The following is a 24,814-nucleotide window of genomic DNA, read 5'->3' as shown; positions in this document are numbered from 1 at the left end:
TGTGGTGTGTGTGTGCGGACACGTGGTGTGTGTGCGCGGACACGTGGTGTGTGTGTGTGTGTGTGTGTGTGTGTGTGTGTGTGTGTGTGTGTGTGTGTGTGTGTGTGTGTGTGTGTGTGTGTAGACATGTCGTGATGGTGTGTGTGTGTGTGTGTGTGTGTGTGTGTGTGTGTGTGTGTGTGTGTGTAGACATGTCGTGATGGTGGTGTGTGTGTGTGTGTGTGTGTGTGTGCGCACGCACCACTTGTCGGCATGTGTGTACCCAACTAACGTTCCAAGTTGATGCAATGACATTTCATCCTGAGAGGTTTCCACAGCGTTCAAACCTCACATTTGCTTCCCTTCCTTTTCACACGATTCTCCTTTTGGTGGCTGCACATGTGATTGTTACGTTAGAGTCTGGATGTTTGGATTTCCTTTCTACAGTACTTCCTTCATGCGATTATGATCCGTTCTACACTCGTCTGCTTGAAAGTAGATGGTATGATGGTCCAAATGTCCTTTTCGTGTGGTGTGTTAACTGGTGTTTTGTGATTCCAGCTCTCATATGGACATTGCCCCGGTCATCGCTCCAATAATCAGTTTGGTTGTGATTATTGGCCTTTTCACTCTATGCTGCTACTGTTGCCGTTGTTGCTGCTTCAGGCAACAGGACTCCCATTACCATACAGGTAAGCATCTCCATCCTAAGTTGAATTGTCCTTTTACTTCTGTTTGTTTTCCTATGTATGAAGATCTATGTTTATTTCAGCAAGAAGGTCTATGCAAAGTACTGTATATAAACAAGATATTCTGTGGCAACATCAGTGACGATTTCATTTGAGACGATAATTGAACCTTTGCTACCGGTGGCTGCTCTGACATGATGGTGCAGAGGAAGCACACCTGCGTCTGGTTCTTTATGGTCTATGTTTGATTATCGACCCAACTACTGTGTATGAACTGTCGGATTGGTGCTTCGCAGGCAGGGCATTGTGCAAATGATTGCGCCATCCCTCAAGGCCCTGTCACACCTTGACGTTTTAGCCAGCGTATGGCAAGGTATCAAAATGTATGTAAAACGTTGGCATACACTGAACTATTGATGTTTTTAAAAATAATTTTTGGCGTATTCATAACGAGTTGGACGTATGCATAACGTATTTGTAACGTACACAGAACATTTCGATAACTTATACCAACGAATGCTTAGCGTGTTGTCGGCGTTCACAACGTATGCCCAACGATAGTCTAACGTATGCATAGCGCGCGGCAGCGTATCGCCGACGATCACGTGGGGTAGCCTATTAAAAGGCTGCCGCTCGACAATTCAAGCCGCTGTCACACCTTGACGTTTTAGCCAGCGTATGCCGACGTATGAAAAATTTGTCTAAAACGCTGGCACACGTCGAATACGTTATGGGTAAGTTTTGTATACGTTAAGAGCACGCTGGTATACGTCGTAGTACGCCGAGCACGTCGACAAATTTTCAGCATGTTGAAAATTTTTCGACGTATGCCAGCGTATGACTCGCACGTTGCGCATACGCTGGCCACAAGTTGTAGGCACGTTATGCGATCATTGACACACGTCGACACACGTTACTCATAAGTCGAAACACGTCGAGCTAATGTTTAGCCCAGTGGTTCTCAACCTTTTGGAGCCGCGACCCCCCTCCCCCCCCCAAAAAAAGTGTCAACATGTGTCAATGATCGCATAACGTGCCTACAACTTATGGCCAGCGTATGTGGAACGTGTGAGTCATACGCTGGCATACGTCGAAAAATTTTGAGCATGTTAAAATTTGTCGACGAGGTCGGCGTACTACGACGTATACCAGCGTGCTTCAGCGTGCTCTTAACATATACAAAACTTACCCATAACATATTCGACATGTGCCAGCGTTTTAGACAAATTTTTCATACGTCGGCATATGCTGGCTAAATCGTCAAGGTGTGACAGGGCCTTCAGCTGGATGTTGAGCTACAGACAGGTGTGCTAGCATTAATTGCTGTTGGTAGACCGTAAAAGATCTCACCATGCTTTTCGACGCAGATAATGTGAGTTGTCATTAGCACTCAGGTCATAGTCCAAAATTCTTATCTTAATTATCGCCAAACCATACTTGGAAAGCCTTGTGAGTACGCCAAACAGCTTTCCTGCAGTAGACTGAAAAAGGCCAGTTTGATGATGATGACTAGTGACAACTGACGACATACCACTGTGTATCACAGAAGGAGATTGCGAAGTGAGTGGTTCAAAGCATCAGGAATTAGAATTTATATATTGTTACCCTTGCCAGAGGAGAGGGTATTGCTTTTGGGTCTGTTTGTTTGTTAGTTGCAAAACAGAAGATCCACAAGTACTGTATGTTGGTTGATCTGGTCTGTTATTCTGTCTGTCTGTCTGTCTGTCTGTCTTTGTTTGGCTGTATGTCAATCACCTCCAGGTGACAATTTTGCTCTGATCTTCACGAAACTTAACCACCTTGTAGAGGTAGTCACAAGCTTGAAGCCTATTGTTTTTGAGGTTAATATTGTTGCGAACTCGCGCCCGCCGGCGTGTGATCGGCCACGTAACTCGACTCGCGACACATCGCCCACTGGACGGACAATTCAGGCGTGACCCTCCGGGAACTATCGCCCGGAGCCAGTCACGGGTGGGGGTTTAACCTCACCACGATCGTGCCAATTGCCCACCCGCGCAGGATAGGTTGCTCGCCAAATTCGACCGACCTAAGTACCTGCACGAGTGGTCGACCGGGCGATCGTACCACGCCACAGGCCGACTCCGGACACGAACCGCTTAAGCGGTTCGTTCCGTATTGCAGGGATAACCGAGCGGAGTTATCGTCGGCCTTGATGGTTCCGATTAATTACCCGGCGTTTTAAACCCACAATCAATCCCTTACGTGATGCAAGATGGAACTTTCAAACAAAGGAAAGGACGCAACGAAACGGGGAACAGTTTGACAAGCACATTTTTTGCACACTCAGACACAAAGCAAGCACGTATATACAGCCATACAGTCAAAATGCAACAAAAGCAAGGAAAGAGTTAAAACCGAATAAAAGGGAATTATTTACACATGGCAACACTTACACAGTTTCTACTTACAAGACTGGCGCCACCCACAGACATTTACACAAAACCCCAAAAGAAAAGGAAGTCACGACTTCCCTGGGCTCGTCGTCCAGCCTTGGGGGACCGCAGCCTCGAGTCCCTCCTTTGTCTCCTCCTAGCGTGGCGCACCGAGCTCGTCCCGCGCATAGCTCACGTCGTCCGCCCGACAGCTCGGACGGGGTTTTGGGGGAATCGGACGGGGCTCGTTCGGCGCTACTTCCCGCGCTCGCGCACGGGATCCCAGGGCTCGTGCGAGGATCGCAGAACAAGGCAGGGATAACGAGCTCGCGAAGAACCAGAAGGCTCACTCCGAACTCAAACCAACTGAAGACCTACCAAAACTGAACTTCGAACCAACCCAAAAACTTGAAGACCAACTCGTTCGTCCCTTTTGTAGGGGCCGGCTCCACCCTTCACCCCGCCCCGTTCTCGGCTCCACCTTCCTTCGAGAAGGTTCCCGAAAAGGGGTGTTCCCTCACCCCGACCGCCTCACGCTGTTCATCCACCAATCGGCGGCGAGCTGCCCTCCCCCCTTCCTTCACACCAAGCGCGGGGAAGAATGGCAGGAAAAACCCACCAGCATCGTTGGCGTTTTTTGTTTGTTTGATATAAAAGATAGAGAAAGAAAAACGACTAACTGGAGGATCGCAACCCGAATGGATAACATAAATTCCCTCTATAACAACGGGTTTGGGATAACTGCACAAGTACTTACAGAGATATCTCACCTGAGGGCCCTTTATGGTGTAATGCGAATTTCCACAGCCGTAACAATGTATATATATATATATATATATATATATATATATATATATATATATATATATATATATATATATATATATATATATATATATATATATATATATATATATATATATATATAGTCGTTACGTCACGCAGAAGGCAGTTTTACCATCATATTAACGAGGGTAGATCCATATACAGTATACAATGCCTGCCGCACAACACGTGCTGCCATCTCCAACCCCCCACATTCCAACTTGTAAACCTCGAACAACCACCTCACATTAAGGTGAGTTTTTTTTGACCTTTCTGTTTTGAGCTCTCAATGTTAATCACAACAAAACTTTATCCGATCAGATTTTTCACCACGTTGCACCTGAATCGGGGGTTTAATCGGTCATGAAGAGGTCATTTGGTCCTTTATCACTCCTTTGCACCCTTCAACCCCCATTATGCTGTTGAGACCCCTTAGACCTTTACACCCTTTCGACCCCTGATCACTGATTTATACCCTTTTGTGACATATACACATTCTACAGACCTATAGACTTTTTAAGACCCTTTGAAAACTTTAGACCCCTTTTTCACTTCACCTTTCCATCCCTTTAGACTGTGAGGCCCTTTTAAGACCCTTTTCAACCCATTAAACCCTTATAAGACCCTTTAAGCACTTTAGATCCCTTCTTGACCCATGAGACACTTAAAACACTTCAGACGCTCTGGGTGTGCTCTGGCTTTCAAAAGGAATTAGCCACTGTGGCTCATCCAGGTTTAGAATGATGAGCCACAGGAGAAAGGAAATAGCCACATATTTTATTCAAAAGTTTATTTATTTATTTTATTAATATGAAATAATAAGTTAATTTTAAGGCGGATGGGTGAGGTTGGTTGGATGAGTGAGTTGGATTGTTCAGATTGGTTGGATGAGTGAGTTTCACGTGTGAGATTGGTTGAATGAACGACCATCAGGGGAGGTGGTGATTGTGAGGGATGGTGGTTGTGGTGGTGGTGGTGATGGTGTGTGTGTGTGTGTGTTTGTTGGGGGGGGGGTATGGTCGTTGTGCCTTTAGTAGGTGGTAGTGGGGGATGGGGTGGTTGTGGACCAGGATTGGACCAACCTCATGCCAGTCAAACTCACTCATCCAACCAATCTCACACATCAAACTCACACTTCCAACCAATGTCGCACATCAAACTCACTCATACAACCAATCTCACCCATCAAACTCGCTCATCCAAACAAACTCGTACTACTACTGATTGTGTCAAAACTTACCTGGCAACCACTGACCCAACGAAGCATGTAGCGCCAAATCATTCCGGGGGAAAAAAATTTTTTTTCAAAAAAATTAAAATAAAATTGAGACGACAATCATGGGAATCATGCGTAATTTCAGTCGATTTTTTTTTTTATACTAGAAACTAGCTTAAAACTACTAAAGTTAGTATATATAAGCTTGTACGAAATCACGTGATTCCCGTAAACAAAACATACAAAATGGCGGCCGTCTCGGCCGTCTCAACGAAGGTTAAATTCTGTGCTTAAAATCACCCAAAATTCGTCTAAAACTGGTAAAAAAAAAGAAAACATTAAAACATGGATTAGCCACAGTGGCTAATGGGTGGTTTAAAATATTAGCCACAGGTAAGGGGGATTCGCCCTGTGGTGACGTGGCGAGCGGCAGCGCACACCCAGGACGCTTGAGACCCTTTTTTCCGCTTCAGTCTCTTTGACCCGTCAGACCTTTAGACCTCTTTTGACCTTAAAGACCCTAAAGTCACTTTAGACCCCTTAGGAAGTGTTAAAAAATTTCCCCAAAGATAGTTTTTGACAACCTTTTTTGTGTACCATTCACGTCGGATCACAAGTTGCAATAACAAATCAAAACTGATGTTGAAAAGTGAAACTGAAACTACTGATGTGTGGATCATCGGATGGGAAACCAGAATGAAATACTGAATGGAGAATGCCGAAAGCAAAGCCATGGGGAGTATTGAGAGAGTGGGCTGGTTGGGGGACTGAAGAAGCGATGTGGAGAGAGATCGGTGCATGTAGGTGGTCGGTTGGCATGGAAATAACTTTGGTGATCTTCTGTCAGGCGGTAGGTCCAAAACATGCCTAAATCTGTTTCTCAGCCGAGCTTCCGTCATATCACCCTCACTCCCAAGCAGTACATTGGAGATACAACAAGCATGGATTTGAAATCTTCGCTGGTGGAATGGAACGAGGTTACCAGGTCCACCCATGCGATATCTGCATACTCAATATTTACACTGAATTCCCGTTTCCACCGATAGACAATCATTTGAGGTGAGACATTGCTCATTTGAGGTGAGATTTTGTTCTTTTTAGACTGAAGCCTCCTGGTCTGCCCTCAGTCTTCTTCCTCCTGGCCTTCCAAAAACACAGTGATCCCAGCTTTTGTCGATTCCACAGAGACAATGCCACAATCAATGTCTCCTCATAAAACTCCGTGAACCATTTATTTGTCATTTCACATGAGGCTTCCTCCTCCAAGCGAGGTCTCCTTCCTCCTTTCACCCGAGCCTTTCCTGATTGTCTCCTGGTGGCTGAGTTTTCTTCTTCCTCCTCAAAGTGCTTGTTTGCAACTCCGTGCATGTGGAGCTCTCCTGTCTGAGGTCTTTCTTCTTCTCTCGAAAGGCAGGATGACACCTGCTTGGGTCTATCCCAAAACTTCCACAGAGCGAGTTGCAACAATCTCTGCTTCTGAAGTTCCTTTGTGAACCTCTTGCTCATCCTCCTTTCACAAGAGGCCTCTCTGTCTACTTCTGGTCAGTGGAGTTCTCTTCTTTCTCCTGGGTGAAGTCCTTCTCTGGGGTGCCACCCACGGGGATGGCCCCAATAAGAATAAATGTGCCACTTCTGGCTCCATGTTAAACTGTGCCGCCATGGCTGGCATGCAGTAGTCAGAAAGATTGTAATCGGCCTAGTTTCACACATGTGACACGTGTGCCCCTGCGTTGGGATGTCCACACCTTGCCCCACCCACAAAGAAGAGGTATTTACACATACAAAATTAATCTGTATACCCTGTCTATAAATTACATTTGCTGCCTTTTCAGTGTCACGTGTAACAAACGGCTTAGTCTGACTGGACCCCGTCACGTGGCAATCTAACCTACTCGAAACACATGGACAATAGTACACTTACCACAGTCTAGCTTTGGATTCCCACTCCCCCCATCCCCCTTTCCATCTAACTATACATTTATCCTACAAAATTAAACAAGGCAATTCTCTGGTGTGTGTGTGTGTGTGTGTGTGTGTGTGTGTGTGTGTGTGTGTGTGTGTGTGTGTGTGTGTGTGTGTGTGTGTGTGTGTGTGTGTGTGTGTGTGTGTGTGTGTGTGTGTGTGTGTGTGTGTGTGTACATATGTATGTCTGAACAGCATTGCAAAAAACAGGGCTGGGCCAATCGACACCAAATTTTGCGTATGTGTTGATATTAGCCAGGGCAGGTCATAGATTGCAAACCCGCCCCCCTGTGAGGGGGGGGGGTGGCTTCAGAAATTTTTGCCTGTACACATGCCACAGTGCAAGTAGTTTCCTAACCCCGACTGCAAACGGGGATTATTTGCCATGGCAAAAAAAAATTTTCCCCACTATCCCCTCACCCTACCTCCAGGCTGCTTCCGAAGGGAGTGGGTGTTTCTTGTTCGTGAAACATTCGATGGAATGTGGAATAACAGCAAATAAACAAGGTTTCATTCTTATTCTTGTGGTTTATTCCAATGGCAATTGTTACATAAAACATTTGTATTAAAGGTCCTGGAAAACAACTTTTTGTCCTGTAGAACTCCTGAAAACTGGAAATTTGGTCTTTCGTGACTCTGCGAACCCTGAATTGGTGGTTTTCTTAAGTCCCATCGAGGGTGATTAGCTCTGGTCTCCGTACCGCTGGATAAGATCGCGTTGCATGACTCGGGCTTCCTCAGCCAAGATCACATCAGTCACATGATTGCCTATTGGCCTAGCACTTGGGTGGCTCGGCGTTCCCACAGGCATGGTATCAGGAGTGGAAAGGCCGTGATCTGGCGTGGGACCATGTACTCGCCTGACTGCTGTGGTCACTTTGATGTGACCCGCCAGATTCAAACTGGGTGACTTGGAAGAGTCCCACGACCATAACAGTATTAATTACGTAACTCAGCAGTACCCAAACACCACAAAAACATGACACAAAACAAGTCCTGGTGAGGGTCTGCAATTTCTGATTGTTCTTTCTAGTTTATGTATGAAATGAATAGTATTGTATGTTGTTACTAACTAGCTTGCAAGGTGTGTGATATGAGTCAGAACACCCAGAATATGAACAGTATCATCGAATGCAGAAAAAGAACAGATGAATATAAATGAAAGTGTGTCATCTGGCACAAACTTGGAGGTAGCATGGGATACTACGTGATTACAACTGGGACTACCCGATTTGAACAGGTGTAAACCAAGGAAAATGTCCAGAAAGACCTTTCTGAGACTCAGAGCATTAAAGTATTATTGAGTGAGCAAGTATCAAAGGCAAATGGGATTTCAATGTCCAGGAAATTTGAGAAAAGCAGCTCCTTGAGGTCATTTTTGATTACTCGTAGGATTTGATCATAACACCGCAGTAAATCATTGTTATGACTGCAATTGGGCTGTTAGTTATTTAATCAACATAAATTTATTTGAGTAAATGGTGGTATCTATTTAAAGATTTAATAATGACTTGCTTTTAATTTCCAGTTCAACAGGTACAAGTGTCAAACCAAGTTGCAGCGTCCTCAGGTCCGGGTCCGGGCCCTTATCCAGGATATCCGGGCCCTTATCCAGGAGGTCCAGGCCCTTATCCAGGAGGTCCAGGCCCTTATCCAGGAGGTCCAGGCCCTTATCCAGGAGGTCCAGGCCCTTATCCAGGAGGTCCGGGCCCTTATCCAGGAGGTCCGGCCGGTTATCCAGGAGGTCCGGCCGGTTATCCAGGAGGTCCGGCCGGTTATCCAGGAGGTCCGACCAGTTATCCAGGCGGTCCGGTCCCGTATCCAGGGGTTCCAGCCCCGTATCCAGGAGCCCCGGCCCCGTATCCAGGAGCTCCGGTCCCGTACCCAGGAGCTCCGGCCCCATATCAAAATGCCCCAGCAGCTTACCCAACAGCTCCTGCTTCACAACCATCTGCTACTGGGACTTTGACAGGGCCACATCCTGAAGGTTTTTCTTCTCAACCTCCACCATATGATATTGCTGCAGGTTTGCATATTTTTTTGCTCAACATTCCTCTTGCATTATTTTCAACATTTCCCCATTAATAAATGGATGCTTTGACTTTCTGATCGTCTTCAGGTGAGTTTTGAAAGTAGAGAAGGAATTCAAGTAGTAAATAGACACAGAGAAGGGAATTCAGAGTCCAGGACAACAACCTTAAAGTTTTTGATCACCAATGGATACGTCCATCTGTTTTTTAGGAGCGAAGTGAAGTGCATGAGTTGGTACGTATGTGAGTAGGTATTATATGAACGAAGTGCATAGCAACGACAGCATACAATGCCTTCACAAAGTATTCACACCCCTCAACTTTTTCACATTTTGTTGTTACAGCCAGAATTTAAGATGGATTAAATTTTTTTTGTCATCAAACAACACAAAATACCCGATAATGACAAAGTTAAAACATGTTTTTGAAAATTTTTTCAAAGCAATTAAAAATGAAAAGCTGAAATGTCTTGCATCAGTCAGTGTTCAACCCCTTATCTATGACAGTCAAATTTGAGCTCAGGTGCATCCAATTTCCTTTGATCACCCTTGAGATGTCTCCAAAACCTGAATGGAGTCCAACTGAAGCCAATTAAATTGATTGGACATGATTTAGAAAGAAACACACCTTTCAATATAAGGTCCCACAGTTGACAGTGCACGTCAAAGCAAAAACTCCACCATGAAGTCCAAGGAATTGACTGTAGAACTCCGAGATAGAATTGTGAGTAGGCATAGATCTGGGGAAGGGTATAAAACAATTTCTAGAGTTGAAAGTTCCCAATATCACAGCGAGCTCCATCATTAGGAAATGGAAAGAATATGGAAGTACCCCGACTCTTCATAGAGCTGGCCATCTGATCAAACTGAGCAACTGGGCAAGAAGGACCTTGGTCAGGGAGGTGACCAAGCACCCACTGACCACACAAACAGAACTACAGAGATCCTTGGCTGAGAGGGGAGAACCTGCCGGAAAGACAACAGTCTCTGCAGCACTTTACAAATCTCGGCTTTACGGGAGAGTGGCCAGATGGAAGCCACTCCTGAGAAAAAGGCACATGACAGCATGCCTGGAGTTTGCAAAAAGGCACGTGAAAGACTCTGAGAGCATGAGGCAAAAGATTATGTGGTATGATGAGACGAGATTTGAAAACGCTGGCCGGAATGCAAAGTACCACATATGGCAGAAACTGAGCATAGCTCATCAACCATCAAACACCATCCCTACCGTGAAGCATGGCGGTGGCAGCATTATTATGCCATAATCTATTGGTTCTGGAAATGACTAAGTCGTTTTTGCACTACCAATTGGAACTACATGGAAATGTTTCTTTCCCATAGATTTTGATGCACTGATTTCCAAAAATATCTTCCACAAGCGATATTTCCTCGTGCAGAGCAGTTATTCGACTTTGAATGTATGGGGGTGGGGGCTAACTAACGAGTCAAGTGAATGCGCTTTTGGCCAAGAAGAAACGTATCTTTGCATTGACAGAGACATTTATTGCTGTCTGATATAAAGTAATAACTGAAACAGAAGTATCACATTCAGTACTGAGAACATACAAGTGCAATGAATAGCATCATCTCATGAGAAAATTTCATACTAATTAACTTCCTCACTGTCCGACAGAGTACCGGCTCCATCAGGGTTGTACCGTTCAGCCAAGTTTTCACAACGATGCTCCAACTCCAAACTCCACAAACAAAGTTCAGAACATTCAAATCCTGCTGCTCGACACAAACAACGTTTTGTGTTACGTCGGCTCTTTGTACAATGACAGTGGATTAACTTGAGTACTTCTGGCAGTGCAGTGTTTTTCTGCATCCATACAATGGCAAGTTTGCCACCTGTCAAGACCCAGCCATGGCCGTCAGGTGAGGGTGCATTCATCTCCTACTGCAGCGCCTTTCGATGGATGGCCGACTGGTAATTTGCACAGAGGGAATTTTGTAAGAGTGCATCTTTCGTAGGAGGTACACTGTGATCATCATTATTCGGACCAACACAAAAACTTCTGAATCTAGCAGTGTCTATGTCCGAAACATTCTGGTTATATATATATATATGTATATATATATATATATATATATATATATATATATATATATATATATATATATATATATATATATGTGTGTATATATATATATGTGTGTGTGTATATATATATATATATATATATATATATATATATATATATATATATATATATATATATGTATATATATATATATATATATATATATATATATATATATATATATATATATATATATATATGTGTGTATATATATATATGTGTGTTGGTAGTCTGATGATTTGGCGACGAGATCAAAATTTTTTTTTTTTTTTTTAGACTTTCCCCGAAATGCGCCAACTGTGTCACAGCCAGTATAAACGTGGAGCCCGATTCGAGCATCACACAGTTTCGCACTGAGGGCCGATCAGATTGTTTTATTGTCCAGAATGCATTTTGACTTCTTCATGCCACTGTGCAGGTGCAAAGCCTCCACACTAATCGTGCCACCAAGGGAGAGCAGCTGGATAGCTACATCGGTGTCAGAGCTAATAAACAGCACCTTAGAATTTGGTTTAGTCTTACTTATGTGATGAGTATACAACAGAAGTCTTCTGTCTGCTTCTTCATGGTCACAGGTGCTCAACTCTGGGACCAAATTCACCTGTGCATTTGAGATCTTATGGCACATTGCCCCGTGCGTCACAAATAAGTCAATCCCATTGAAAAGATCATCACCCAGGCACCACTGTTCAAAGAAGAATTCATTCAACTGTTCATTGTTCCTTCCATTCATGAAGAATTTGGCGAGTTTCTCCGGTATTTTTCGGTCCGAGCTGAAAATCTTCCTTATTTGAGACGTCGAAGATTGGCATTCGTGCTCATCTGCCTTTTATACTCTTCTCTGGATAGCGATCAAACACACAGTCCATTCATCCACACTTGTGCCGTTTTGCCAGGCCAACCAACTCTGATCCAACGACATTGGCCAATCCACCCATGGTGTGGGGGAAGCAAGTCACCAGTTTATGAATGAGTGCCATGCCATCAACCAGTACTGTCATAAGGAACCACTTCGTGCACCAATGTAGAAGTACATTTGGCCTCAATGTGATGCATCAGTGCACTCTTGTCTGTTTTAGCCAAGGTGCCATCATAGTATGCGAGGGCATAGGGAATAGGTCCGAGGGAATATAACAGTATCTCTTTCATGTTCAAGTTTCGTTGTTGACTAACAATCAGCATCATCAGGTGCAATTTCCAATCAGCCTTCACTACAAATTTCTGACCTGCTTTCCGACTGTTAACTGCTTTAGATTGATTTGAGAATGTCTTTAATTTACTTCGTGTAATCTGGCGATGAAAATCCACCTCAGTTGAGTTTATCCTGTCTTCCATGAAACTGTGAAACAAGTTTCTACCAATACCACCACCTCCAAGTAGATCATTTTGAATGTTGCAATTCGCCACAATGCCTGATGTGTTATTATACAGATCAGGTTGATTTCCTTCAAATGGATTGATCATCTCTTTGAGGCAACAAATGATGCTATTTACATCACGCTCGTCCCATACTTTTCGTGGGAGTCAAGATCTTTCCTGGCTCTGTGATGAGCGGTCAAACCTGACAGCACCTCACATGCTCGCAGCACTGCTGATCCAACACTCTCAGACAATGTCCATCTATTGACAGCATTAGGATCGAGGTTTATGCCGGTAAGTCCACCACTCGTCTTGGCGTCACGATTGCAAGTTTGCTCCATCACTTTATCACATTGTGTTGAAGAAAAGCCGAAGCAGTCTTGCTGCTTAACTGTCCAGTGACCAGCTTCTACTTGCTGAAATATTTCTGGATGGTTCTCCTCCAGGTTGATCATCTCGGCGAGATATGCTGATCCATATCGAGCATAGTTTATCTGATCAAAAACCAAGGCAACATCTATCCCCAGGACGCAATGTGGGCTTTCCAATCAGATTCTTGCGTGGCTCGAATGAATCGATTCACGATGTTCACCATTTCAATACATGATGACCAGAGCTGAAAGGTTGGAATTTCTTGAAACGGCGAGACACATAATCGTCATATAGTTTCACAATGTCTTGAAAGTCATCATCACCAATTGCCATATTCTTGAAGATATTGGAAGGGAATGTATCTATCATGCTGGTCGTTTACCAAATTCTTCAGGGTCTGCAGGTGAAGCTGAAAAATAGGACCACGGGTCCTGAAGCTCACATGAATGAGGAGTAACAGTCACTCAAACCCCCCACAGAACCCCTTACACCCTGACATTTTTAATACCGTGAACAAACTTCAGTCCATCATGGGTGATGAAGGTTGTGGTCAAGTTTCGTCAAAATTGTGTGTGGTTTCGGAGAAGAGAATAAATACCTATTGTGGGGGCTCAAACCACCCCGCAGACCTCCCGAGACCCTGATTTTTTTTTTTGATTTTTTTTTTTTTTTAATGCCATAAACAAACTTTGGTACATCATGAGTGATGAAGGTTGTGGTCAAGTTTCATTAAAATCACGTATAGTTTTAGAGAAGAGAACAAATACCTATTTTGGGAGGTCAATTTGAAGCTTTTGGCAAAGTTTCATCAAAAGCCAACGCTTGTTTTAAGTGATAATGACTAAGGTGCTTACAAACTCACTCACTCATTGACTGATTTACCTACTGACACTGCTCGATTGCATTGGCTCACCAGACTAAAGTCCAGGTGAGCTAAAATGATGCACACTTCTCAGGAATCCATCTTTCATTTGATAGATCAAAGTGATGTCAAGTTCATGGTGGAACCGAAGCTCACTCAGAACTCACATTCCAAAGTTCATTGTCAAAGCCGTCAACAAATTTGACAACTTTACACATGGAAGGGCAACAAGAAAACAAGGTACACAGGTCATTCACCTGAAAAATGTTCGGTGACCTATCTTGTAATTTAATTGATAATCCAACCGACCTTCTTTCAAGAGTGCTTGGCACTGATGCGACTTTATCGCTTCATATTCTCGTTGGCCCTTGTCAACAATTTTTATCTTTTTCTACAATATTCCGCACTCTATCCCAACTCTTTTGATTAAATTCCTTTAGCTTGTCATCTCCCTGGTCCTCCACATGAATAATACACCACATTTCACGAATTTTCAGTCACCTTTATGATGAAAAACAGTTTTAAAAAATTGTCAAATGACGATATCGAAAGCGAAACCGTAACCGCACGCCCGGACGGCGATCCACGATGCTGATTGGCTGAGAGTGACGTGACGTGGTGGCGGCATCATTCCGAATGTAGTACATGATCGGTGCACACGCCAAATTCAAACAGATCCAGAAATAAGGCTTGTGGAAAAGTTCCTGAGATGGAAACGTTCGTGTGGAAGTTGTGCTTTGCGGTGCGAATGACCAATTTAATGTTCCACATAAATTATATTTTAGTTTTCAAGTGGGTAGCGCGTGATGAACGATTTTGAAGGGATAGATTATGGCCTACATGCTGTGGGGATGCGTTTCAGTGGCAGGGACTGTGAACTTGTAAGGATAAAGGGAACAATGAATGGAGTCGAATACAAACAAATTATTGAGGAGAACCTGCTTCAGAGTGCAAAAGACATTAAACTGTGGCAAAGATTTACATTCCATCAGGACAATGACCCCAAGCATAGTCAAAGCAACACTGGAATGGCTTGAGAACAAGAACATGAAAGTCGTTGAGTGGCCCAGCCAAAGCCCAGTCTTGGATCCCATTGAGAATCTGTGGAAAGACGTGAAGATTGCTGTTCACCGACACTCCCCATCCAAAATGACAGAGCTTGAGAAAATACGCAAGGAAGAATGGGGGAAAAAATCCCCAAATCCAGATGTGCAAAGCTTATACAAACATACCCAGGAAGACTTGAAGCTGTGTTTCTGTATACTCAATCGCTGCCAAAGGCACTTCCACAAAGTATTGACTCAGGGGGTTGAATACCTATTGACACAAAACATTTCAGCTTTTCATTTTCAATAAATTTGTAAAAATTTCTAAAAACATGTTTTCACTTTGTCACTATAGGGTATTTTGTGTAGCTTGGTAACAAAAAGTTTAATCCATTTTATATTCAGACTGTAACATAACAAAATGTAAAACGTCGAGGGGTGTGAATACTCTCTGAAGGCACTACATATGCAAGACACCACACACACACACACACACACACACACACACACACACACACACACACACACACACACACACACACACACACACACACACACACACACACACACACACACACACACACACACACACACACACACACACACACACACACACCTTCATTGAATTCATCCTGAAAAACATAAAAATGAATGGGCACATGGAGTTGAATTGAGTTAAGACAGGAGAGATATTATCTTTTGTAAATGAGTCTCAAAGTCAGCACCCCATTCATAGCTGTCAGGCCAGGCCAGATTGGATCTGTGACTTGCTTCAGGTACCATGTAAACCTGTTTCATGATCGGGTTGTCGGCGATTACACCATCTCTCTCACCAGGTTTACTGGTGAGGAGAGTGTATGATATGGACACCCAGCAGGAATAAGAATAAAACCTGTCAAATGGTGGAGAAGCTCCTTGTGAGTCAACGGCCATCCATATCTCGTACTCAACTGTGTCTGCTGTTGGGTTACTTCTTCTTAGGAGGTTGGTGGCAGGATTTGCACTCCGGCCACCGTAAAACACTCCATCCCGCAAAAAGAAATCTGAAAACCCACTCCATGGGAGTACCTCCTGTGCAGCTCACCAGATGATGGAATTGGGGCAAAGCCTTAAGGACCCCCACTTTTTGATGATGGGAGGAAAACCACGGGGTAACCTTCCCGGGTCAGATTGCGGTCATGTGTGTCGAGGTGGTGCTGAGGTGTCAACCACCGGACGGCAGGCTTGTTGGGTTAACCTGAGGCAGTCCCTTCAGGTGGGTGCCTGGAATGTCCTATCCCTACGAGAGGATGATCACCTGTCTCTGTTATCTGAGTTCAAGCGTTTCAACATCAGTATTGCAGCACTCTCTGAGGTTCGGAGACCGGAGAGTGGCGAGATCATGGCGGGTGGTTACACCTACGATTGGTCTTGTCACTGATGGTTACCATGTCCAAAGCAGTTGCTGTAGCTCTGTCCAATAAGCTGATTCCAATGGTAATTGAAGTAACACTGGTCAACGAGTGTATTACAAGACTAAGGATTCATCACTCCTTGGGTGTCGTTTCCCTGGTCTCTGCATATGCACCGACTGAGGCGAGAGACTCGAGCGTGGCATAGATTGTATCCTTCACTATGAGACCAGTGGTTGACCAGAGACCAGAGATACTCTTCTCGTCATGGGGGACTTCAATGCATCAACTGGAACTGATGGGGATAGTTAAGAGACATGTGTTGTCCACATGTGTCTGGACCTGTCAACCAGAATAGCACTAAGTTCCTTGACTTTGTAAGATGTCATGGACTTAAGGTGGCTGGTTCATGGTTTCAGCACCCACAGGCTCATCGCTGAACTTGGTATTCCAACGCTGGTAGTATGGCAAAGGAGATTGAACATGTGCTCGTTGATGGTTGCTGCAGGATGATTCAGAACTGCATAGTCTACTGGACTGCTCAGTTCCTCAATACCAACCACAGGCTTGTTGTAACAACTCTGAAGTTTCAGCTTAAATCCAGGAGAATGGTACCATCCCAGCCTAGGCTGGATATTGGCAAGCTCAAGGATGAGAGGGCAGCTGAGTAGTTTGTGAACAGGCTGAGTGGGGATTTGGGGGTGGGGGGAGGTCTCGTTACTTTGGGGAAATCCAGAAGAGTTGTGGAGTGCCTTCAAGACCACCATCCTTGATGTTGCCAGTGGATGTCTTGGAAATCACCATTGGGTGAAGAAGAATTTTGTCTCAAGGAACAATGGATAACATTAACCAGAGTCGCAGGGCCAGGCTTGATGGTAGAGCTGAGCTGTTCAGGGAGCTGAGGCGTAAAACTGTACGTGCACTGAGCGTGGCCAAGGAGGCCAATGTGTGAGAAATCTGTGAGGGGGTAGAGCATCACCTGTGGTCAGGTGGTTCTCGTTCTGCTTACAGGGGAAAACGCACATTGCGTTCCTCCAGGCCCGTTCCTCGATGTACTGCAGTTAGAGCGGAGGGTGGTGGGCTCTTGACAGAGGAGTCTGAAGTGAAGGCCCGCTGGGTCGGTTACTTTGAGCGGCTGTTCCAGGCTGATCCACCAGCTGTTGAGTTGGATGTTAGGGGTGTTACTATCCCTATTGCTGACCCTCCAATCAACTGTGATCCACCTTCATTTGTAGAAACGCAGGCTGCGGTGAACCAGTTGAAATGGGGTAAAGCTCCTGGGATCTGTGGCATCCATGCTGAACTTCTCAAGGCTGGTGGAAATGCTGTACTCATGTTGTTGCATGCAGTTCTGTGCTCTGCCTGGAACACAGGCATCTTCCCAACTGACTGGAAGAGGGGCCTTGTTGTCCCTCTCTGGAAAGGGAAGGGTGATCGCCAAGACTGCAACAACTACCGAGGGGGGTGATGCTCTCAGTGCCGGGCAAGCTCTTTTCTCTGTTAATTCTTGATAGGACTCGCGATCATTTGCTTGAGCACCAGCACCCAGAGCAGTCAGGCATTACACCAAAGAGGTCAAAGATTGACCGTATCCTTGCCCTTCGGGTGCTCACCGAATGCAGACGAGAATTTCAGCCTGGCCTGCTTGCAGCCTATGTTGATCTCGACAAAGCGTTTGATTCACTGAATCGGGATGCCCTCTGGTGGATTTTTGGTCTTTTGTGGGGTGCCACCAAAACGGATCAATCTGATGTCTGAATTATACTCTGGTACTGAGAGTGCTGTGAGATATGGTGATGCCATCTCTGGCTTATTTCCAGTTACTGGAGTTTGTCAGGGGTGTGTACTCACCCACACACTTTTCAGAACGTGAATGGACGGGATTCTGGGGAGAATTTCAGAGAAATCAAGCTGCTGTCCATCGTTTGGGAATGTCAAGATCTCTGACCTTGATTTTGCAGATGATGGCGTCATCTTTGTGGAGACTCTGGATGTCCTTTTGGGGGTCCTCGAGGTGCTGAATGAGGAGTTGGAGCCACTGGGATGATGGGTTTCCTGGGTCAAAACTAAGATCCAAACTTTCAAAGACATCTTGGATGCTGCTATCTTGTTTGGTGAGGATGTTGAGGTCACAGAGAGATTCACTTACCTTAGCAGTGATATTCATGTCTCTGCTGGCTGTGAGCCAAAGGTCAATTGATGTCTGATTTGGGCCTGGGGAGTCATGGATTCACTGGATCATGGGGTGTGGCGCTGTCAGTACCTGTGCAGGAGGACGAAAGTCTGAGTCTTCTGGTCCTTGGTGCTTCCAATCTTGCTCTACGGATGTGAGACTTGGACTCTGACCAGGGATCTGAGATGGAGACTTAATTTCTTTGGTACCATGTCTCTTTGGAGAATCCTTGGCTATTACAGGTCAGACTTTGTGTCCAAGGAGTGGTTGCTGAGAGAGCCTCAAATGAGATTTGTTACCTGTGTGGTGTCGTGATAAAGGTGCTCCAAGGCAGACACGAGCGGGGGAACAGCACAACCCTGCTTTATTGCCACGAGCGAGAGCGTGAGCGTACGTTGCCCGTAACTCCACTTTATTACGTACTCGATGCACTCTACAAGCCACACGACCTACAGGCTCCGCAGGCCACAACGGCTACAGCAACTACAACCACGCCTCAGGCGGCGCGCACTCCTATATCCCATGCAAGCACGTGACCACTCCAAAACCACTCCTCCACCACGCTCCCCACATCACGTCCTGCCCCCGCAGGCCCACTACACCACACTCCTCCCTCCTAAAACTATGATTATAAAATGACCATCATCATAATAAGCATAACCAGCACAGAATACCATGATATAAAAGCAGAGAGGTACAAAAACGATAATAACCAAAAAGCATAGGCACATCACACCATATAACGTGTCGCTGTGAGCGAGTTGAACTGTAATGGTCAGGTTCCGAAGACCGAGTTGCACGACGAACCCACAAAAGCCCTGACCGCGTTACAGATATCAAGAAGCAAGGTGGGAAGCACAGCATAACTACGCAGCAGAAGCGCCCCCAGGCAGCTCATGCTTACACGCCCTCCGGCGAGGTCGCGACGACCTTCCGAGCAAACCTCCCCCGGCACCATCAAACGCCTCCGGTCGACAAGGCGGCACATCTCCCCCAGACAGACCCGAATCAGATAAACATTCCGAGCCCGGAAGCCCGTTGTCTGGAAGCCCCGAGGTGCCAGCGTAGCCGACCTTGTCGAGAACAGGGGTTGGTGCCGCCCGGTGCCAAGCCTGTCCGGCCTTGGGCGATGATGCTGAACAGCGCCGTCGGCTGGGCGCACCATCAGTCCCATAACAAACCCACGCATTACAATCAGCCAAGATTCCAACGTACGTCCAAACGGCATTGGCGAGAACAGAGAGTTGCGCCCCAGGTGCCAGGCACGTCTGACCTTGCTGAAGCCAGGGGTGGGGGTAACGCTGAACAGCGAACCAGCCCCGGCTCTGAGACCCACACGCGAGTCGAACCGGCAATCAGTCGGCAGCAATCCTAGCAATCCCATACAAAACCACACATCAAATCCAGTCATGTCATTAAGCAATAAGAACATCGTTTGCGCAGATGCAAACTCCCCTTTCCGTACAGCGCGTTCTCCCAATATAATCCCCACACGTGACAGGGTAACGAACTGTGGGCTGCCCTCGCAGCTGGAGGCCAGTAAAACCTCTTTATCTGCCACGAACGCCCCCAAAGCCTTCATATCACATCGGTCATATCGAACATCCCATCGATTAATCCCAGCCAAACATATTCTCACACACGAACTGTCGGCATTTATTTCAACAACGTTAAACTGCATCACTCGAGCAATGAAAATCAAATACGCAACGAACAGCAACCCACGAATCACATCACGTGTCCGTCTCTCGATTGTCGTCGCGACGTAGCGATGACCTGCTTGTCGTCGACGGTCGCGATCCGTGAACTTCTTGAACGCGACTGGCTCGCTCCGATTCCCCGCTGAAATCGCCTGAACGACACGGGCGCACACTGTATCATGAGCGCAGCCGAAGCGTGAGAGCTCATCGCGGCTGGCATGGCTCCCGTTGCTCCAGAACCGTCCATCATCGTCGCAGGAAGCAATGAACGGCCGCTCCCGTTGCATCGTTGCGGCTCTTGCCGCCAGAACCTCGCCCTCGGGTCTCGAAGGAGGCACCGGAGCACCTGGAGGTACGAACTGGAGATCCAGCCCGAGGTGCGCCAACCAGTCCCGGCCCAAAAGGGCGGGCCCCTCCCCTCGTATCACAAACACCGAGAGTAGGGTGCTTCGACCCCAGTAGACCACCGAGACGTCCGCCACCGCAAGCGGTGCAATCGCTTCGCCGGTGTACGTGCACAGCGACAAGGTCGTCTTGACCAGGCGAACACCGCGAAGACCACGAGCCACCCGCTCGCCCATGACCGACACTGCAGCCCCGGTGTCAACGTGAAATACGATCGGCTCGCCATTCACCTCGACCTCCACCGTGATTGGTCTTGTCACCTCCGGACCAATCGAAAACAGACAACATTGGTTGCATCTCCCGCTCCGGGCCGCCGAAATCACTATGCCCTGGCTGCAGGCCGCTCCCCAGGTCGCTGGGGTCGTCCCGCACCTCGCCATCCAAGACCTTAATGGCGGTCCCCGCCATCCGACACACGCTTCAAATGTCCCACCTTGTGACAATGCAAACACTTGGTGTTCTTATACGGGCACACCCGTCGCAGGTGCGGACCACCACACCCCCAGCACCCCTGGAAGTCCATTTCGCTCCCGGTGCGGCCGCGTTGCGGCGCGCGCCCCCGGCTCGCACCGCCAGACGCGCGCGCGACCTGGGGCACCTGGGTCATCGCATGGACCCCGGGGTCAGCCGACATGCCCCAGCTGGAGCTACCCATCATGTCCTGGCCGGCGATGGCGCGGACATCCTTGAGTGTCTGCTCGACAGCTGAAGCAGTCCGGACCGCTGAGTCGAATGTAACGTCGACACTGCGCATCCGCAGAATGGCTGCCACCATCTTCGCATCTTGCAGCCCCGAAATAAAAAATAAAATAATCTCTGAGTCGCGCTGGACGCTCCTCCGCCGTAAACTTGCAAGCCACGGCCGAATGCTTCACCCGTGCCACGAAATCTGCAACGCGCTCCTCCGCACCCTTCGCGAGGTGATCGAACTGGTACCGAGCGAGCTGCAATGACTTCTCCGGCGACACGTGGGCCTTCATCTTCTCCACAATATCCTGAAACGACAGCCCGTCATCACTGGGTTTATCTGGCGCGACCAAATCACTCAGCAGCCGGTAATGCTCCGTTGAAAGCGAGGCGAGCAAGATCGACTTGCGTTTGCTTTCATCGTCCATATCATTCGCGTGGAAATAGCAGCCCAACTGTTCAGAAAACAATTGGAAGTCGTCTCCGATGAAGACGGGCACGCGTCCGTGCGCCGTGCAACGACCTTCTGCCATGCTTGAGCCCTCCGTGACGGCGAGACGCCTGGCCCCGAAGCCTGTGCGTGCGGCGCGCGAAACCCGCGATGTGCTCCTCGCGATGCGCTCCTCCCAGGACCCTCCCCGGTGTAGACCTCGAACAGCGCGGGATACGCTGAGTTACTCGCTGCCGCGATCCAATAACCCAACCACTCTGCACACGCCGATCTGAAAAGACTCGTAGCCAAATGTGGTGTCGTGATAAAGGTGTTCCAAGGCAGACATGAGCGGGGGAACAGCACAACCCTGCTTTATTGCCACGAGCGAGAGCATGAGCGTACGTTGCCCGTAACTCCACTTTATTACGTACTCGATGCACTCTACAAGCCACACGACCTACAGGCTCCGCAGGCCACAACGGCTACAGCAACTACAACCACGCCTCAGGCGGCGCGCACTCCTATATCCCGTGCAAGCACGTGACCACTCCAAAACCACTCCTCCACCACGCTCCCCACATCATGCCCTGCCCCCGCAGGCCCACTACACCACAACCTGCATAGTCCGTGAGTGTCAGCTGTGGTTGTATTGACATGTGGTTCGTTTTCCTGATGCTGATCCTGCTCACCATATTCTCTCAGTGAGGGAGCCTCATGAGTGGAGGAGGCCAATGGGCCGACCACGTGCCTTGTGGTTGCAGCAGGTTGATTGGCATCTCAAGGAGATGGAGATGGGCCAGGCATCTGCCTGGGAGATGGCCAGACAGAGGTCCCTGGAGTACCGGCAGAAAGTGGACGCACTGATGCGCTGCTCTGGCGCAAGCTCCCACACCTGACCTGACCTTACATCCTCCGTTGTTCCAACTCGTTTGTTCTGATTTTTAAAGAAAAAAGGCATTTATCCATCACTCAATTGAGTTTTGCTCTCCACTATGGTCTGGCACTCCAGCATCACCTCTGACTCTCAAGAAATCTGTGGAATCCAAACCGCTCAACATTATTGGAATCACCCATGATGAGGCCGAAGCACAATGTCAGTTGCTTTTACATTGTCGGCAGTTGTGGCCCATTTATATCATTTTTTTTTGACCATCCCTCCCTTAGTATTGCTGCTTCTGCTCTCCTAGGCCTCCATTTCTCCCCAGTAACTCCAGGATGCATGCATTCCTCCAGCAACCCCCTGCTGTTTAGACTTCCAAAATCCAGGCTGTTGAACTTTATTAAATTTGTTCTTTTTTTTTTTTTCTTTTTTTCTTCTTCCCCCCCCCCATACTACTCATTTGCATACTACAACTCCTTTGTTCCTCTTCTTTTCGCATAGCACACCTCCTTTGTTCCTCTTTTTTTCTCATCTAGGGAACCGCCACCCTGAAGCTGTTCTATTCCACTCATCCCTCAGAGTTTGAAGTACACGATGCACCACCATGTCATGTATTACCCATTCTTACGCATAGTCTTTCCTTTACCCCCTAACCCATGCCATTTATTTACAGGTGACTGTTTTGTCCCCTCTTCTTTCTCCTCTTTTCCTATTCGTTCATTCCATTACTTATTGGTTCCCACTGTTGCCCCACTGCCATAATATCAGTTAACCTTTTTCACCCCACTCTTCCATGAGCCTCAATCTTTTAAAGATCTTTTTGACAGGTTTGAAACTTGTACCAACAGGAAGAGGAGTGTGGAACCCGATACGGATGGATTTTTTTCCCCCCATTTCCTCTTCATCCGTTTATCTCCAATTTTATTTTATTTTTTGACTCTGTGGTGCAATTAAACCAGAGGACCACCATTGTCCATTGTGTCATGACTAATTATTGTCCGGTTCATGTACCACCTCCTGATGGTTCTTTTGTCATTCGCAGGAAAACAACCGGCAACCAATCCTACCTTCCAGTGATCCGACGGCTGACTCTTCCTTGGAGCCCGTTTGCAAGATATGAACTTTGTAACATCGAGCTGGAGAACCGGACTTCCTTGTGCTTGTGATACTACTTCGACAAATGCCAAGGATGTTACTGTTATTGAGGAATAACTATCTATTTGTAGTCCTCTCACAAAGTAGTTTCTTGTTTTCAAGTCCCTGCAGATATCCCGGTGCGACCCGTTTCCGAAGGCAGACAAGTTGATGCTACGTGTACGCATTGTGTGTAAGATTGTAACACAACACAAGGTTGCTGTTATGGAGCATTCCTCAATGCTTCTGCTATTCTATTTCAACCCTCTCTTGTATGTAAAGCTTTTTGAGGGTCTTTACAGTTTCTAATTTAAAGCTCGATTGATTTTCGTTTCTGAAGTTGCATTATCTACTTATGGTTTCATTGTTATACATGGAATATTTTAATAACTTTTTTGAAGCTTTGTTTAGTTTAACTACTATGGGACGTTTGTTGCTCATGCTTTTTAATTCGTACTCAAAGTTGCTGTGAGCACCAGTTGTGCACAAATTGTTGGACTTCTTTTTTTTATTATTATTATTACCTTTGTTTTCATATCCCTTTGTTGCTGTTAATCCACATTGTTCGCTGCGTGCTTTTTCACGAATGTCTCTTACTCTAATGAGCTGCGAGCAAGAATGTTTAAACACAACTATGTTTGCACAAGTGGACTGAAGTGTCAAAATGAGAAATGACTGAAGTAAACGATGCTTACTTTCAAATGTTTCACCTATTTTTGTGTGTGTGTGTGTGTGTGTGTGTGTGTGTGTGTGTGTGTGTGTGTGTGTGTGTGTGTGTGTGTGTGTGTGTGTGTGTGTGTGTGTGTGTGTGTGTGTGTGTGTGTGTGCGCGTGTGTACATATGCAGGGAAAACTGGGTATAAATCACAAATAACGTGCGACAGCATCGTATCTCATGTGTAACTAGAACGGCACTCAACAGAGTGCATACGCATACCAAGCTGAACAGTTTACCTTTTGTATCCCAATGATAGTCTGGATCTGGATCCGTACCTGAACCAAAATCTCATCGGCATGTTCTTGTTAGCTCCTCAACTCATCCACCAAGTTTTGTCACAACCCATCCACAACCTTTTTGAAATATGCTACATGTCGTTTTTGGCCCCCTCTCAATGGTTTTATTACTTTGTATGCAGGCAATGACTGCTGGTTACATCATTGCTGGGAGCGTGGCTGTGCCACTGTTGTGCTTCCCC

At 46.5% G+C, this 24,814-nt stretch overlaps 1 protein-coding gene across 3 annotated transcripts in view; it reads left to right on the top strand.

The window, feature by feature from the left end:
• Window positions 1–24,321, top strand: part of LOC147008826 (uncharacterized) — a 29,967-nt gene extending 5,646 nt beyond the window's left edge. For all 3 annotated transcript variants that reach the window (XM_085863874.1, XM_085863873.1, XM_085863872.1), the window contains exons 3-5: window positions 541–671; window positions 8,593–9,090; window positions 23,528–24,321. In XM_085863874.1, the coding sequence (XP_085720000.1) occupies window positions 541–671; window positions 8,593–9,090; window positions 23,528–23,562 (664 nt within the window). In that variant the 3' untranslated portion in view covers window positions 23,563–24,321. The remainder of the gene's footprint in view (window positions 1–540; window positions 672–8,592; window positions 9,091–23,527) is intronic.
• Window positions 24,322–24,814: the final 493 nt, after the last annotated feature.

Source organism: Eptatretus burgeri, chromosome 18, assembly GCF_056783735.1.
Source record: "Eptatretus burgeri isolate ZD-2024b chromosome 18, Ebu_testis_v1, whole genome shotgun sequence".
Classification (NCBI taxonomy): domain Eukaryota; kingdom Metazoa; phylum Chordata; class Myxini; order Myxiniformes; family Myxinidae; genus Eptatretus; species Eptatretus burgeri.
The sequence above is the reverse complement of the archived record's forward strand: the minus strand, read 5'-3'. Positions and strand labels throughout refer to the sequence as shown.